This window comes from Lagenorhynchus albirostris, chromosome 8, assembly GCF_949774975.1.
Source record: "Lagenorhynchus albirostris chromosome 8, mLagAlb1.1, whole genome shotgun sequence".
Lineage (NCBI taxonomy): Eukaryota > Metazoa > Chordata > Mammalia > Artiodactyla > Delphinidae > Lagenorhynchus > Lagenorhynchus albirostris.
Window position 1 is genome coordinate 51,612,501 of NC_083102.1, and position 16,241 is coordinate 51,628,741.

At 39.7% G+C, this 16,241-nt stretch overlaps 1 protein-coding gene across 16 annotated transcripts in view; it reads left to right on the forward strand.

Annotated features, from left to right (window-relative positions):
* ADAM22 (ADAM metallopeptidase domain 22) overlaps window positions 1–16,241 on the forward strand; it is a 240,513-nt gene that overhangs the window by 12,339 nt on the left and 211,933 nt on the right. For 3 of the 16 annotated variants that reach the window (XM_060156988.1, XM_060156996.1, XM_060156999.1), the window contains exon 3: window positions 11,351–11,396. The exons of the other annotated variants lie outside the window; for them this stretch is intronic. In XM_060156988.1, coding sequence (XP_060012971.1) covers window positions 11,351–11,396 — 46 coding nt within the window. The remainder of the gene's footprint in view (window positions 1–11,350; window positions 11,397–16,241) is intronic. 16 annotated transcript variants of the gene reach the window in all.

Consider the following 16,241-nt stretch of genomic DNA (forward strand, 5'->3'; position numbering starts at 1 on the left):
ACTATGAATTTTTCATTTAATTTAATTTCTGAGGTAAGTTTAGCATGATGTCCTTAGAGTTCTTAATGATCTTGCATGGACAATATTCTCTCATAATTAATGAAGGGAAGGTACTATTCATTCATAACTTAACCAATTTAATATGAAATCTACTTGAGGTCATTGACTAATGAGTTTTTTAGGACTTTTTTTAAGTGTTCTGATTATGAAATCATGAAGTTTGCAGTTGTCCCAGGGTGACGGGGTAAGAATTATTTCATTTTAATTTAGGGAAAAACATGGTGTGAGGGCATAAATAAAAAAATACCCATTTTTATTTCTTCCCAGCGTTGAGCTCAGAGCCTTGTACATAGCAAGTGCTCAAAAAGCAAATGAGAACTGGATGACATCATTGATGCCATGACTTAGAGAGCCCTGTTCCATTCTTATGCCTCTAGACCCCTGTTGTTATATCAGGTTTTCCCTGGTCGATTATTTTTATTCTTTTCTCTCATCTCTTTCTTTTCTCATTTCTCAGTTCAGGCTCTGTCACGTTCCTGTTGCCTCTTTCCATTTATCGTTTTCCTGTGAACATAGCCTTGCTCTGTTCACTTTCCCTATGACCCTTGGTTTATTTTGTATTTTTTCCCCTACTCTCTTTCTGTCAAATGCCTCTTTTTCTCTTAGCAACTAAAGTAAAAACAAGTCTCTGAAAGGTTATTTATATTCAGTGTTGGGAACCATCCCTGTTGCCTGTTGCTGGACTGACTTATTTTGGGATTTGCAAAATGTGTTATAGTTCAACAAGCTTCCCACTCTACTACTTACCTTTAAACCTGTTTTTAATGTGTTTTTTCTTTTTCATTTGTTGTTTCTTTTATTCCCCTTAAATTGTCCCTCACTCATTCCCTTCTTTGGGTGTGGATTGCAGTGAGTTTCACTTCTGCTCTTTGCTGTTGGAATAGTCGCCTTCCGAAAATCATTCTCCTTGTTCTCTCTGCTCATAATCCCCTGGACTTAAACTCTGAGTTATGTGTCTGGTCCATCCTCCACAATTTCTGAGCGTGTCACTTCTCAGAGTCTTCCAGAGGGGTCCATTGCTCCATTGCTGCAGGATTCAGACTCAGCATTGAGCAATGACGAGGCACTTTTACAGGTATACTAATAGTTCAACTTGCCTCACAGGCTTGGCATAAAATTATTCCTGCTCGTGTGTGTGTGTTGGTGCAGGGGTATTGGTGCACTGATCGTTTGGGTGGGTTAATAGAAGGTGTCCCCATGAGATGGACCCTAATGTTGGGCTGGAGCTTTGTCATTCGTTTTCACCATTATTTATTCACTGCTTAACACTCTGCCTGATGGATAGGTGGTACTCAGCCAATATTTATGGTCTGCCTTTGTTTCAATTTTCAATCTCAAAGATGCAGAAAAAGTGTTCTGTGACCATTTATGTTCTTCTGATGTATTTCCAACCATCACAGTATTTCTTTCCTCCGGATTGTTAAAATCTTTTGTTGGGATGGGTTCGAGAGGAGCACGGGCCTCTTTCCACATTTATACCTTATCCCTGACCTCTTTCTTCCCCTTCCCTCCACGTACATTCTTTTTTTATTATTATTGAAAAAAAATTTTTTTTCCCTCCGCGTACATTCTTGCCGGCCCGACAGAGCCACCCTGTCTATATAGAACGCCCAGGTTCTGTGAGGATCCCATCACGGTGAGCACCTGAACTGCAGTAGCTGTCCCCCTTGCTTCATGTGTGAGGCAGGGCCATGAGGATAGGAGAGAGAAGACTGGAGAAAGCAGTGGGAACTTGGACGATGATTGGCAGACTGATATTCTACCATATAAAGCTGCCTTGCTATCTCCCGGCTGCTTTAATCACTGTGACAAAATCATTCATGTCAGTTTCTAGCCCTGTCTCTCCCAACACAAATAAATCCAAGCTATTTAACCTTTGTGTGTGACTTTATTCATCAGACTTTGCCATTTGCTGCCTGGAGCTGCATTTTCTTTAAGACAATGATGTCTGTCTTCTGGGAAAGTGACATATAGTATTTCTGATAGTTCTGAACTCGTATGACATATTTAGCTAAGGAGTTTTTCTGATATTTGTTCGTGGAGTTTTGATTTTTTTTTTGAACCAAGGACAGCATCCTCTTTTTCTCCCTGTAACTAAGCCTCCAATACTTTCTTGTCTAATATTTTGTTTTATTTTTATTTTTTTCTCAATCTTTACCTCCCTATCGTGGACTAACAAGTTAATATAAAATATTTACTTTCTGGAACTTCACTGGCCATCCAGTGGTTAAGACTCTGCACTTCCACTGCAGGGGGCACGGGTTCAATCCCTGGTTGGGGAACCAAGATCCCACATGCCAAGTGGCAAAAAACAAACAAACAAAACTCCAGGGAATTATGCTGAGTAAAAAATATTTGCTTCCTTTATTTCTTAGGTGGTAGATACTACTCTTATAGAACTATTACTCTGTGAAACCTCCATGCTCTAAAAGATATGCACGTTTGATTTAAATCAGAAAACACACCACTTGAGAATAGCCACTTTGGTATAAGTAGAGACCCTAGAGAGGGATGGCCCTCTGAGCTGTTTTCAAGCATTAATATCATAGTGTGAATGAAGGATTGATCTGAAAGTAGGTTTATGATGAGAAAGGAAAGTAAGGGCTTGTGTCAGGAAGGGGGTCCCATGTCAAAATGTTAAGATTAAGTAAGTGGCCCACAAAAATGAACTCTTTAACATGACTTCAGCTGATTTAGTATAATCTCAGGAACAAAATAATTCATATTTTCATTATATATAGTTATAAGGCCATTATTGAAGTATAATTTGCATACCATAGAATTCACCCATTTAACATTAGTGTACAATTCAGAGTTTATTAGTATATTCAAGCAATTGTGCAAGCATCACCATAGTCAGTTTTAAACATTTTCCTCACCTTAAAAAGAAATCCCATACACATTCCCCAGACTCTCTCCCGCCCTGCCTAGCTGCACCCCCAGCCCTGGGCAACCACTAATCTACTTTCTGTCTTTATAGCTTTGCCTATTCTAGACATTTCATAAAATGGAATCATAGACTATCTGGTCTTTTGTGACTGGCTTCTGTTACTTAGCATAATGATTCAAGGTTTATCCATGTTGTAGCATGCGTTTTTACCTCATTCCTTTTTTAAAAAAAGTTATTTATTTTATTTATTTATTTTTGTCTGCGTTGGGTCTTCGTTGCTGCGTCCAGGCTTTCTCTAGTTGCGGTGAGTGGGGGCTACTCTTTGTTGTGGTGTGTGGGCTTCTCATTGCAGTGGCTTCTCTTTGTTGTGGAGCACAGGCTCTAGGTGTGTGGGCTTCAGTAGTTGTGGCATGCGGTCTCAGTAGTTGTGGCTCGCAGGCTCTAGAATGCCGGCTCAGTAGTTGAGGCGCAGGGGCTCAGTTGCTCCGCGGCATGTGGGAATCTTCCTGGACCAGGGCTCGAACCTGTGTCCCCTGCGTTGGCAGGCAGATTCTTAACCACTGTACCACCACGGAAGTCCCCTCATTCCTTTTTATTGATGAATAACATCCATTATTTATCCATTCACTTTGATGGAGATTTGGGTTGTTTCCACTTTGGGGAAATCATGCATAATACTGCTATGAACATTTGTGTTAAAGTTTTCGTATGAACAAGTGAAAACACACACATACACCAAAGATCAAAACAAGTGTGTTGTGAAACAATACTTATCCTTGAAGCATGCAGTGTATGCTTCTCATTCTACTCTGTTCTTTGACATTTTCTAAAAAATCCTGGCATGGTTCATTAAAGTGATCTCAGAGCCTTCTAATGGGTCATGATCTGATCCACAGTTTAAAAAACTGTTCTACAGGATTCCTTACAGGGGAGCCTAGCAGTACCTGTGAGGCAGCTCAGGCTAAGGTTTTAAAGATTGAGTCACGTGCCTCCTGGCAGCTTCCAGCTGTTAATTTTTGTTTCTTATAGTTTTCTTGGCAACAGTATTAAAGACATCTCTGTGGCTGTGTTACTCACCCCTGAGCTGTTATGTGTGGCATCAGTGAAATCAGGCACGTGAAGGTGCATATGAAAATTTCTTCAAGACAACTTTTGTTACTTTTTTTAATTTTAAAAAGCTTATGTTTTGAAATAGTTTAAATATACCAAAAAATAGATAGAATAATGTGACAGACTTTGATTTTCAGTCTCTTATCTTGATGCAGGTAAAGTAATTGAATTCATTCCTTTTTATTGCTGTCTGGCTTACCATTTTATAAACCTACCCTCATCTATGTATTTATTTTCCTGTCAATGGCATTTATAGATTGACCCTGTTTTTTTTTTTTTTTTTTTGCGGTACGTGGGCCTCTCACTGTTGTGGCCTCTCCCGTTGCGGAGCACAGGCTCCGGACGCGCAGGCTCAGCGGCCATGGCTCACGGGCCTAGCCGCTCCCCCGCATGTGGGATCTTCCCAGACCGGGGCACGAACCCGTGTCCCCTGCATCGGCAGGCGGACTCTCAACCACTGCACCACCAGGGAAGCCCGACCCTGATTTTTTGATGTTATAATCAGTGTATGCCATTAATGCATACATGTGCGTGTGTTTCTGTGGGGCATATATTTAGAAGTGAAATTGTTGATTCTTAGGGTTTGTCCCTTCTCAACTTCTCCACATATTGACAAATCACACAACGATATACCAATTTATACTCCACCCATGGCGCATGAGAATTTCTGTGTATCCCCATCTTTATCATCATTTGGAATCATAAGACTTTAAAATTTCTAACAATATTATGGGTGTGAAATAGTGTCTGATTACTTTGCTTTCCATTTCCCTGATGACTAATGAGGTAGAGCACCTTTGGTAATCTGTATTTCTTCCTTTGAATGGCCTAGTTATATACTTTCCCCATTTTTCAAGTGTCTTTTTCTTATTGATTTACAGGCATTTTATGTATGTTATGGATTCTCTCCTATTGTTTATCTCTGTTGCAAATACTTTAAAAATTGTGGCTTATCTATTCTCATGGTATCTTTTAACAGATTAAAAAAAATTTTCTTGGTGTTATCCATATCGATTCTTTTCTACATGATTGTGTTTATGTATTACTCTACTACTGCCGAATCTACTATAGTTTTAGAATAAGTCTTCATTTTTAGTAAAACGACTCCCTGATATATAGTTTTCTTCTAAGAAAGTATTGTAGGATGGTGATTAAGAGTTTAAGAACCTGGAATTAGAGTGCATGGATTCAAAGCCCACCTTTGCCACTAACTGCACTTAATTTCTCTAATCCTGAGTTTTTACACCAATAAAATAGGAATAAGAATAGCGCCCAGCTTATATGTTGTGAGGATTAAGGAGATAAAATGCATAAAGTTTGTAGCTGAGCATTTGGCCTATGGTAAGGGCTCCGTACATGTTAGCTCTTTTTTTTGTTGTCGTTTTTTAGCTCCCATAATGATTATATCTTGGTATAAAACTGTTTGCCCAGTTTCTTGTGTACACAGATCACTGGATTTCTTTGATTGTTTTCACAAGAGCTGTGATTTGCATCAAATGTTCCAGGAGGGTAGAACAATTTGGACCCTCGTTCTAATTCTGGGTCCCAGCTTTGTTCTCACTGCATTTTTTCCAGGAATTTAACAAACCAAGTTAATCTTGTCCTCCTACTCCCCCAACCCCCAATATAATATTGGTTCAAACATCAGGTGGGATTTTTTTTTTTTTAATTAAATGAGTAACAATGCAGCTCCATTACTTTGGGATGGGAAGCATCTCTGCTTTAGTTGAGCCCTCAATAGTCTGTATCCTCATAGGGCTGCTCCCAGCTTGGAAGTGAGGAAAGGAAGGGAGGGCACAACATGAAGAGATTAATGGGCAGTGAGATAAAGCTTGGACTCATAGTTCCCAAACTAGGCTGAGTGTTGGAAGCTATATTTTTAACTTTAGTAGAGGATAGGATGCTCCATTTAATAGCTTGTTTTATTTTATTTTTAAAAAACATGTTCAAAAGACAAAAATCGGGCTTCCCTGGTGGCGCAGTGGTTGGGAGTCCACCTGCCGATGTAGGGGACACGGGTTCGTGCCCCGGTCCGGGAAGATCCCACATGCCGCGGAGCGGCTGGGCCCGTGAGCCATGGCCACTGAGCCTGTGTATCCGGAGCCTGTGCTCCGCAACGGGAGAAGCCACAACAGTGAGAGGCCCGTGTACCGCAAAAAAAAAAAAAAAGACAAAAATCTAAGAATTTCAAAAGACAAAAATCTAAGGGAACAGACAGTTGAGGAAGAAGGGCTCCCAGAATTTTATAAAAGGTAGCAGTTATTATAACAAAGACCATTCCTCTTCTGCATTTGAATTATGTTTATGACCACAATCTTAATTTTTAATATAGTTTTTTAATAACAGCTTTATTGAAATATAATTCATGTACCATACAATTCATCCTTTTAAAGCATACAATCAGTGGTTTTTAATATAGCTTTTAATGAAACTTTTAGTCATCCTCAGTTCTCAGTTTTCCCTTTCTCTTTTGGCTCTCTACTTTTTGTCATTCTACTGTTTTTGGTCCCGTTGTAAACCAGTCGTGATAATCAGTTCCTTTGCTCAGCTTCTTGCTAAGCTGACGCAGCCCAGCATTAGATGTGGCCTTCAGCTCCATGGAAGAACTTCCATTTTCTTGTAGTGGATTCCCATATTTAATAAATATTTTAACACTTAATCAATCAACCATGTGTTCCTGAATTTCCAACAGTTTTCAACAAACAGTCTTTCCAAAATCTGTTATTCCAAAGTTAATTGTTTGTGTTATTTCTCTTTCTCAAGAAATAATTGGGTTAGAAGAAGCCCATATGCTTTTCTTTTAGCATCATATGCTCACTGCAGAAAGTGTTCAGCAAGAGCAGCTCCAGGTGCAGATATTATTGTTGCTGGTGGGGTGTGTGTGTGTGTGTGTGTGTGTGTGTGTGTGTGTGTGTGTGTATCTGTCTGGAGAGTCTTCGTGGAATAGCCCATCTCCATAGGGCCATTGAGTCTGTTTTAGTTCTCACATTTCGCTCAATGAGAGAAAAAGCTACACTTGTCTCTGCACCTTCTGGCCCTTGTGCAGTTGGGTATTTTAGTTATGTTTGAGCTATTAATCATGCCTTTTTATAGCTCCTGTTCTCTGCAGCGTGTTTTCACTAGAACTAGAGATTCTTGATTTCTCTTTTCCTTGTTCTATCTTTGAATAATGAGGGAACTGAGAAGACTGAAAATATTTAATAGACTTAGATTCCTGTTCCTTTTATGATAAAGTTTAAACTTGCCAGATTTGCAATTAAAATTTTTCCATTGGTTCTTTTATTTTTCAGATTAAGGCTTAATAACTGTTTTGGGCAATTTTAACATTGTGTGTGTGTGTGTGTGTGTGTGTGAGAGAGAGAGAGAGAGAGAGAGAGAGAGAGAGAGAGAGAGAGAGAGAGAGAGAGAGAGGGAGAGAGATGGAATTAATTCCTGTGATTTGGTTTTTGAACTGACGTTTAAAAAATTTACTCCCCAGATATTTATTGAGGATCTGCTACAGGCGGGCACTATCTGACTTCTTATGATACATCAATGAATTAAAAAAAAAAATTTGTTTCTTCATGGGACTTATGTTCTAGTAGATAGACAAAAACATAATAAAGCATAAATTATTTAGTATATTAGAAGGTGGTAAGTACTATGGAAAAGAAAAGAAAAAATTATAGCATGGTAATGGACATTGGGAGTGCGGGGGTTGTAGGGGACATAGGTTGTAATTTTTAATAGGGTGATCCAATAGGCCTCACAGAGAAGGTGACATTGGGAAAAGCTTGAAGGGAGTGGGAAGTGAGCCAGGCTCTTCTGTGGAAGAGCCTTTCTGGAGGAGAGAACAGTTGATACAATGATTCCAAGGCTAGAGCATGACTGTCAAGTTTGAGTAACAAGACTACTACTCCCAAGAAGGTGGGTGATGGAGGATGTCAATGAAAACTGTGTTGGGGGCTTTCCCAGTGAAGTTATTTGAAAGTATCCAAATCTCTGGCGGTATTTTCAGTTTCATTATACGTTCTCAAAGGATTGTATTATCTTACCAAAGAAGACCACACAAATTTTCACTTGAGTGGCTGAGTGTAATTCATCTACCACCCCCCATGTATTGCACTTGGATTCTTCTTTGCAAGAGGGTATTACTTTGGTGCACTTAAATGTACTTCTCTTTTATGTTTATACATGCATGGCTATAGATCACTCTTTCTGCAGGATGTTTTATCCTGTGTAGTTGGTAGATATTTTTAGTGCTAGCCTGCCATAAAGCTTACAAAGTAACACATAGTTTCTACTGTGCCTAACAGATGAGAGGCATACTTTCAAGTCATCTTTGAACGTATCCTATTTCACAAATGGAGGAAATAGGTCTAAATTGCATTAAGAGAGTTCTGTTAGCTATTGAAGAGGGGAAAGAAGATGATTCAGCATTGGGACAAACTACAATTAGAGGTTGAGGAACTGTCTCAAAAACATACAAAATAGGCTCAGCAATCATTTTTTCAAGATGGTTTTGAGTAGATGTTTTCTCACAGGTGGGAACTGAATCACATAACTCATTGAGGTTCCCTAAAGCTCAAAGTTCCATCCTTCTCCCTCTGAACTATAGATAATACACATTTCAAGTCATGTAGCCAAGTGGCTACAAACTCACCAACAAATGTTGATTGAATAAAATGAGCACAGGGACACAGGTAAGAAATTTTTAAGGAATAGAGTGCTTATGCTGGTAAAGGTTTTACCCTCTGTAACAGTGCTAGTGTTTATAAACTACTGGAGAACTAACAAAGAGACCAATAAAATAATTGGTTTAACTGACGGTATGAAAGCAACCTTTGTTAAGGTTATATTCCTGAGAACTAGGAATACTTCCCATTTTGGGCTAATTTACAGTTTGCAAATCCATCTTATTGTCAGGTAAGAGTCGTCAGATTTGTTTTAAATTTGTAAGTGAGCATGTGCTTTGTGTCACACGAGGTACTGAGTGCTGGGAATACAGAGGCACTTGGTCCAGAGTTGAGAATGGAGGGTGGTGTAGCTGTGAGGCGTGGACCTCCAGGAGAGAGGAATAGAGGAACTGTCGTCTGGAAGTGACGAGGGGGAAGCAAGAATAATTCTGACTTCTGGACGTAACACAGAATTCTCGTCACGCACCCTCAGACTTTGGCCGCTCATGTGGTGTAATAATAAATAACATTGAGGGCACTAGACTGTTCTATATACTTTACAGGTATTCAGTCTTCTCAGCAATCCTCAGAAGTTGATACTGTTGTTCCCATTTACTAAATGGAGAAACGGAGGCATGGGGAGCTTAAATGACTTGCCCAAGATTGTTCAGTTTGGGAAGGGGTGGAATTTGAAACAGAATCTGGAATCTGGAGTCTTAGCCACTACCCTCTGCCACTTTTCATAAGTAACTGCTCACGGTTCTAAAAGAGAGGGAAAACTCTTTAGGACAAAAGAGTTTAGTACTACTGGATTATGTCACTGCCTTGTACAAGAGTAACATGTTTTACCAGACCATACAAATCTGTGGGCAGTGGTTGTATCTTTCATAGCGTCCGCTATGGTCCTCATGGAGTCCTGAGCACAGGTAGGGTTCAGGACGTGATGGTGGTGAGGGAGGGGATGGGACCTGCAGGGGAAGCCAGAGAAGGACAGAAAGGATGGCTTGGCGGCAGTTTGCTGAGGATGCTGATCTAGGGAACATTTTGGTCAGGAGGCTTTGCCAGGAGGCAGCTTCCCAGAAGCTCAGTGGGGTAGTTCAGAGTGACGACATACACACTTCTCAGAAGTAAAGACATTCTCCCATTTTCTCCCCAAAAGACATTTCAATTAATAAATGAATTAAAAAGTGACTTCTGTGTTACTTCAAAGTATTCATTTGCTTCAGAGCAACAAGAAGTAAAAAGAAACAAACAAACAAAAGCTGTTATAAAACGAACAGAAAGAAAGGCTGTGCCCAGAATTTTTCCTTTATAAAAGAGAATCAGGATATCTTGTAGGAATCCTTTCTTTAACCTGGTGTGTCAGAGGCACAGAGGCCTCATTAAACTGCCGTAATTTGCCCCCGATAGAGGCAACAACTATAGAGTTTGGTTTATTCAGCTTTATGTCAAAACACATCAACAGCGTAGAAGCCTGAGTCATGTATGGAACATTGAAAACAGTTCAGTGCCCCTGCATGCTTACTCTTTTGTTAAGGCAGAGAGTTTAAACAGAGGGAAGTATGAATGGCTCTAATCAAGCTATTGGCTCCCAAGCTCCACCGACGCGCTTTCACAAGGTCTTGGCTCCCTGTGATCCTATCTGTAAATCTTTTCTGTTTTTTGGATCCTTTTTTTTGGTGGTGTTGTTTTGGTCACACCACACGGGTTGTGAGATCTTAGTTCCCCGACCAGGGATTGCACCCAGGCCCTCAGCAGTGAAAGCACCAAGTCCTAACCACTGGACACCAGGGAATTCCCTACCCTTTGTTTCTCACACAGAGGAGGTCAAGTTCCATCAACCTTTGACATGATATTGTTCCTATCAAGAGCCGAGTTCATGCCAGTGAAGAAAAGAGTGGTCAGACCTGGATTTTCTTTCTTTTTATTCAGACACAAACTCATAACAGTAGTTAGAAATCTCCGAAAGTTTTGTCTTGGTTTTTTCTTGTAATGAAGACATATTTCAGGCCTAAGGGATAGTCTACATTTGATTCTGACTTAACATCACTAGACACTGTTACCTTGTCCTAGGTCTAGAGACCCTCCAGTGAGGATTTATATCCTGTCTCCATTTTAGAGCAGCAGTTATTCCTTCTATTAGATCTTTTTAGAGTTGAACTCACCAGCACTGCAGAGTTTACTTGTTTTAAGTAGTAATTATTTTCTAGGTTACAGCTGACTACAAGCTATTCCTGCCATGATGTGTACACAGGTATGCACACACATGCACGTGCGAGCATTATTGGATGTACAATGGATAATGTGACTTGGTTTGGTGAGGTTTTCTATCTCTCTCAATAGCAGTATCTCTTAGAATTCCTGCTTTAAGAGATTATTTACAGTCAATGTATTTTTAAAAGGCATTTCACTTTTCTAGGGAAAGTGTTTAGTGCTAAGGATTAAGTAACACGATTGATCTACTTATTGCAAGGGGCAGTAGTCACTAGTGCCAATAAATAATGGAAGTGCAAGGAAAAGTAATGTCTAGAGTTTTTTCATTACTCTTGTCCAACAGAGTAATTTCATTATTTTGCTACCCCTTAGATATTTCCTAGTAGCGTGTTTGAAAATTTTTACTCTTTAATTTATTTAGATTCAGATGCTTTTGAAGTCCATATCCCAGAAAAACTATAGATCTGATACATGTAATGCAGCACATTTAACAAAAATTTTCTCATTGGGTATTTGTTTTCTAATAAACATGCATCATGAATGGATTCTTTCAATTTCCCTATAATTTAAGGGCAAGGAGTTACCCTTCAAAGCAGCTTGGAGACACCAGCTGATAGTATGCGGAAGCCCATCAATTTAAGAATTTGGGGGGCAGATTCATGTCATACTAAATCTCTGTAGCAGATTCTTGCTATGTTCTAATCTATGCACGCATTGAAAGATTCCATATTTCTGAGACATGGTTTCCTTAGGGATGGCTGGTAATCTGCATGCTTGCTCTTAATTGGTCAAGTTCCCTCTCTCTCTCTCTCTCTCTCTCTCTCACACACACACACACACACACACACACACACACACACACACACACATATCCATTCCTTCCTTCATTTCATAATTGTGGTAATTGAGATAACTGGTGTGTTCTTCCAACCAATCTTCATTCTAGCTACTTGGGAAATCCCCAAAAATATAGATATTTTTGCAAGGTTTGTGTCTCATTTTGTGTCCCAGTCTTTCTTTACTGGGACACAAAACCTTGGTGGGTGACTGTCAAGTTACAGATAAAAAAACATTTGAAGATTCTTGATATTAGAGACTTATTGCCTTTTCCTTCTTTTTCTTTTAAGCAGGAGCTTTGCTCTTGCAGTATTTTACTAAGATTATTTCTCGACTGTGTTCTTGGAAAACTCTTGGACAGTTGAGATACTAAAGAAAGAATCTGCTCCTTCTAAAGTTTAGTATGCATGTGTATATATGTATATGTGTGAGCAGAAAGTCTTCTATAATTAGTAGTGTTAGTCTTTAGTTCTAGGAGAGAAGAAACTTTCTTACCCTATGTAAATTTGTTTCTTAAAGAAGATACTATGGAATTCTTACATGTCAGCTATTTATCATGGCATTTTGGTCAGCGATAGCCATGATTTTTCTTTCCTCAAACACTGGGAGCTGGCCCTTTCATGGAAGTGAGCCTTAAATCTCAGATGCCTCTAATATCTATATAAGGAAGGTGAAATTAAGCAAGCAAGCAGACAAAAACCCATTGCTTTAACAACTGGGTGAAGTGAATGTTGATGTGAAGAACTCACCATTCTTAATTTTCTTCTTTAGACTTGGCCTATTTCTGATGTTGCCTCCAGGAAAGACTGTGACCCAGCTGGCAGAGATGACACTTATTTCCAGGCCTGCTTTTCTTTTTATTTTTTTCAACAAATTTTATTTATTCATTTTATATCTTTTGGCTGCGCCGTGCAGCATGTGGGATCTTATTCCCTGACAAGGGATCGAACCCACGCCCCCTGCACTGGAAGCGCGGAGTCTTAACGACTGCACCACCAGGGAAGTTCCAGGCCTGCTTTTAAAATCATCCGATTTAGAGCTGAACTGACTAGTTATTCATTTGATAATATAATAGCTTAACTGCTTTTCCCCTCCTCTGTTCTTTTTACCTGTGTTTTATTTAACTCTCAGTAGTTACATTATTCTTTGCAACAAGATTTTATATACTCTTTCACCATAAACAAAAATATAAGGTGTTTTTCTCACAGCATTCTATAATTTATACTATTTTCAGTTCACCTTTGGGGAAAAACAGGATGAAGCATAGAAAGTTTTAGTAACTCCAAAAATCAAATGTCAAGTCAGCAGTGAGGCCAGGAAGACCTGTAATTTTTCTCCCAAGCCTTTCTTGCATTAAGGTAGAGTATCTGTTTCCCAGGGCTGGTTCATCTGAGGGATTTTGTCTGCTGATTTTGTTGCATCCAAACGTTGGAGTTCCTTGCACTCGGATTAAATTACAGCTCAATATGACTACATATGGTATTATTCTCAGGATGCTAAAGATCATAAAGGTCTGCTCCGACTTTCAGGCTTCTGAGAGAAAGTGTTTTCTTGTTCAGGCCCGAAATGAAGGCCTAATAATGGGCAGTTAATAGCCAAGATGATGGAGAGACTGATGTATCAGAAGATAGCAGAGCATAAATAGGTAATGAGGCTGCCTGACTTCCTGAATGGAGAGGAGAAAATCAGAGCTGAAGCCAGTGTTGGCCCAGCCCCTCCACCTCCATTTTGTTGGAGCAGGGGCCACTGGAGAGAGGGGTCCTCTGCCGCTAGGAATCACGGAATCGAGGGCTTTCAGTGACGTCAGAACTGGAAACTCAGCAAGGCAAATTCACAGAATGCCTCTCAAGAACTCACCTAAGAAAAGCCTTTTTTTTTTTTTTTGGCAGTGTATGTGGCTTCACCTAGGGCTCCTGGCTGCTGAGATCTATATGACATAATCCCTGGCCTTGGGTAATACATCCCCAAACAGGCGCATGTCCACAACAGTGGAACACGTTTACATCAATTGTAAAAATTTTGCTTCAAATAATAGCAAGAACTGGCATTTGAATTATAGAGCAAGTGTGACTAGAGAGGAATTCCATGGGAATTGGTTACTCATTAGACTGACATGGTTAGCTCTTTAAAAATTCCCGTGGGAGTTACAATCCATTGCTCCTTGTCCTTCCTTTTTTTTCTTGTAGTGTGTTGAGAGTCTGCTGTGTGCAAAATAGTGTGCTAAGGTGCTTTTAGAGATGTTTCTTGGCCCTCACTTAATTTATCTGGGGAAGCCACCAGATGGAATCCCTTTTACCTCCGTTTTTGGCCTTCTCGTACTCTCCCTCTCCTTTTTTTTTCTTTTTTTTTTAACTTTTTTTTTCCTTTTTTACATCTTTATTGGAGTATAATTGCTTTACAATGGTGTGTTAGTTTCTGCTTTATAACAAAGTGAATCAGTTATACATATACATATGTTCCCATATCTCTTCCCTCTTGCGTCTCCCTCCCTCCCACACTCCCTATCCCACCCCTCTAGGTGGTCACAAAGCACAGAGCTGATCTCCCTGTGCTATGCGGCTGCTTCCCACTAGCTATCTATTTTACGTTTGGTAGTGTATATATGTCCATGCCACTCTCTCGCTTTGTCACAGCTTACCCTTCCCCCTCCCCATATCCTCAAGTCCATTCTCTAGTAGGTCTGTGTCTTTATTCCTGTCTTACTCCTAGGTTCTTCATGACATTTTTTTTTTAATTCCATATATATGTGTTAGTATACAGTATTTGTCTTTCTCTTTCTGACTTACTTCACTCTGTATGACAGACTCTGGGTCCATCCACCTCATTACAAATAGCTCAATTTCGTTTCTTTTTATGGCTGAGTAATATTCCATTGTATATATGTGCCACATCTTCTTTATCCATTCATCCAATGATGGACACTTAGGTTGTTTCCATGTCCTGGCTATTGTAAATAGAGCTGCAATGAACATTTTGGTATATGACTCTTTTTGAATTATGGTTTTCTCAGGGTATATGCCCAATAGTGGGATTGCTGGGTCATATGGTAGTTCTATTTGTAGTTTTTTTTTTTTTTTTTTTTTTTTTTTTTTGGCAGTACGCGGGCCTCTCTCTGCTGTGGCCTCTCCCGTTGCGGAGCACAGGCTCCGGACGTGCAGGCTCAGCGGCCATGGCTCACGGGCCCAGCCGCTCCGCGGCATGTGGGATCTTCCCAGACCGGGGCACGAACACGTGTCCCCTGCATTAGCAGGCAGACTCTTAACCACTGTGTCACCAGGGAAGCCCTATTTGTAGTTTTTTAAGGAACCTCCATACTGTTCTCCATAGTGGTTGTACCAATTCACATTCCCACCAGCAGTGCAAGAGTGTTCCCTTTTCTCCACACCCTCTCCAGTATTTATTGTTTCTAGATTTTTTGATGATGGCCATTCTGACTGGTGTGAGATGATATCACATTGTAGTTTTGATTTGCCTTTCTCTTATGATTAATGATGTTGAGCATTCTTTCATGTGTTTGTTGGCAGTCTGTATATCTTCTTTGGAGAAATGTCTATTTATATGGTCTTCCCATTTTTTGGATTGGGTTGTTTGTTTTTTGGATATTGAGATGCATGACCTGCTTTTAAATTTTGAAGACTAATCCTTTGTCAGTTGCTTCATTTGCAAATATTTTCTCCCATTCTGAGGGTTGTCTTTTGGTCTTGTTTATGGTTTCCTTTGCTGTGCAAAAGCTTTGCAGTTTCATTAGGTCCCATTTGTTTTTATTTCCATTTCTCTAGGAGGTGGGTCAAAAAGGATCTTGCTGTGATTTAAGTCATAGAGTGTTCTGCCTATGTTTTCCCCTGAGAGTTTGATAGTTTCTGGCCTTACATTTAGGTCTTTAATCCATTTTGAGCTTATTTTTGTGTATGGTGTTAGGGAGTGATCTAATCTCATACTTTTACATGTACCTGTCCAGTTTTCCCAGCACCACTTATTGAAGAGGCTGTCCTTTCTCCACTGTACATTCCTGCCTCCTTTATCAAAGATTAGGTGACCATATGTGCGTGGGTTTATCTCTGGGCTTTCTATCCTGTTCCATTGATCTATCTTTCTGTTTTTGTGCCAGTACCATACTGTCTTGATTACTGTAGCTTTGTAGTATAGTCTGAAGTCAGGGAGCCAGATTCCTCCAACTCCGTTTTTCGTTCTCAAGATTGCTTTGGCTATTTGGGGGCTTTTGTGTTTCCATACAAATTGTGAAATTTTTTTTTCTAGTTCTGTGAAAAATGCCAGTGGTAGTTTGATAGGGATTGCATTGAATGTGTAGATTGCTTTGGGTAGTAGAGTCATTTTCACAATGTTGATTCTTCCAATCCAAGAACATGGTATATCTCTCCATCTATTTGTATCATCCTTAATTTCTTTCATCAGTGTCTTATAATTTTCTGCATACAGGTCTTTTGTGTCCTTAGGTAGGTTTATTCCTAGATATT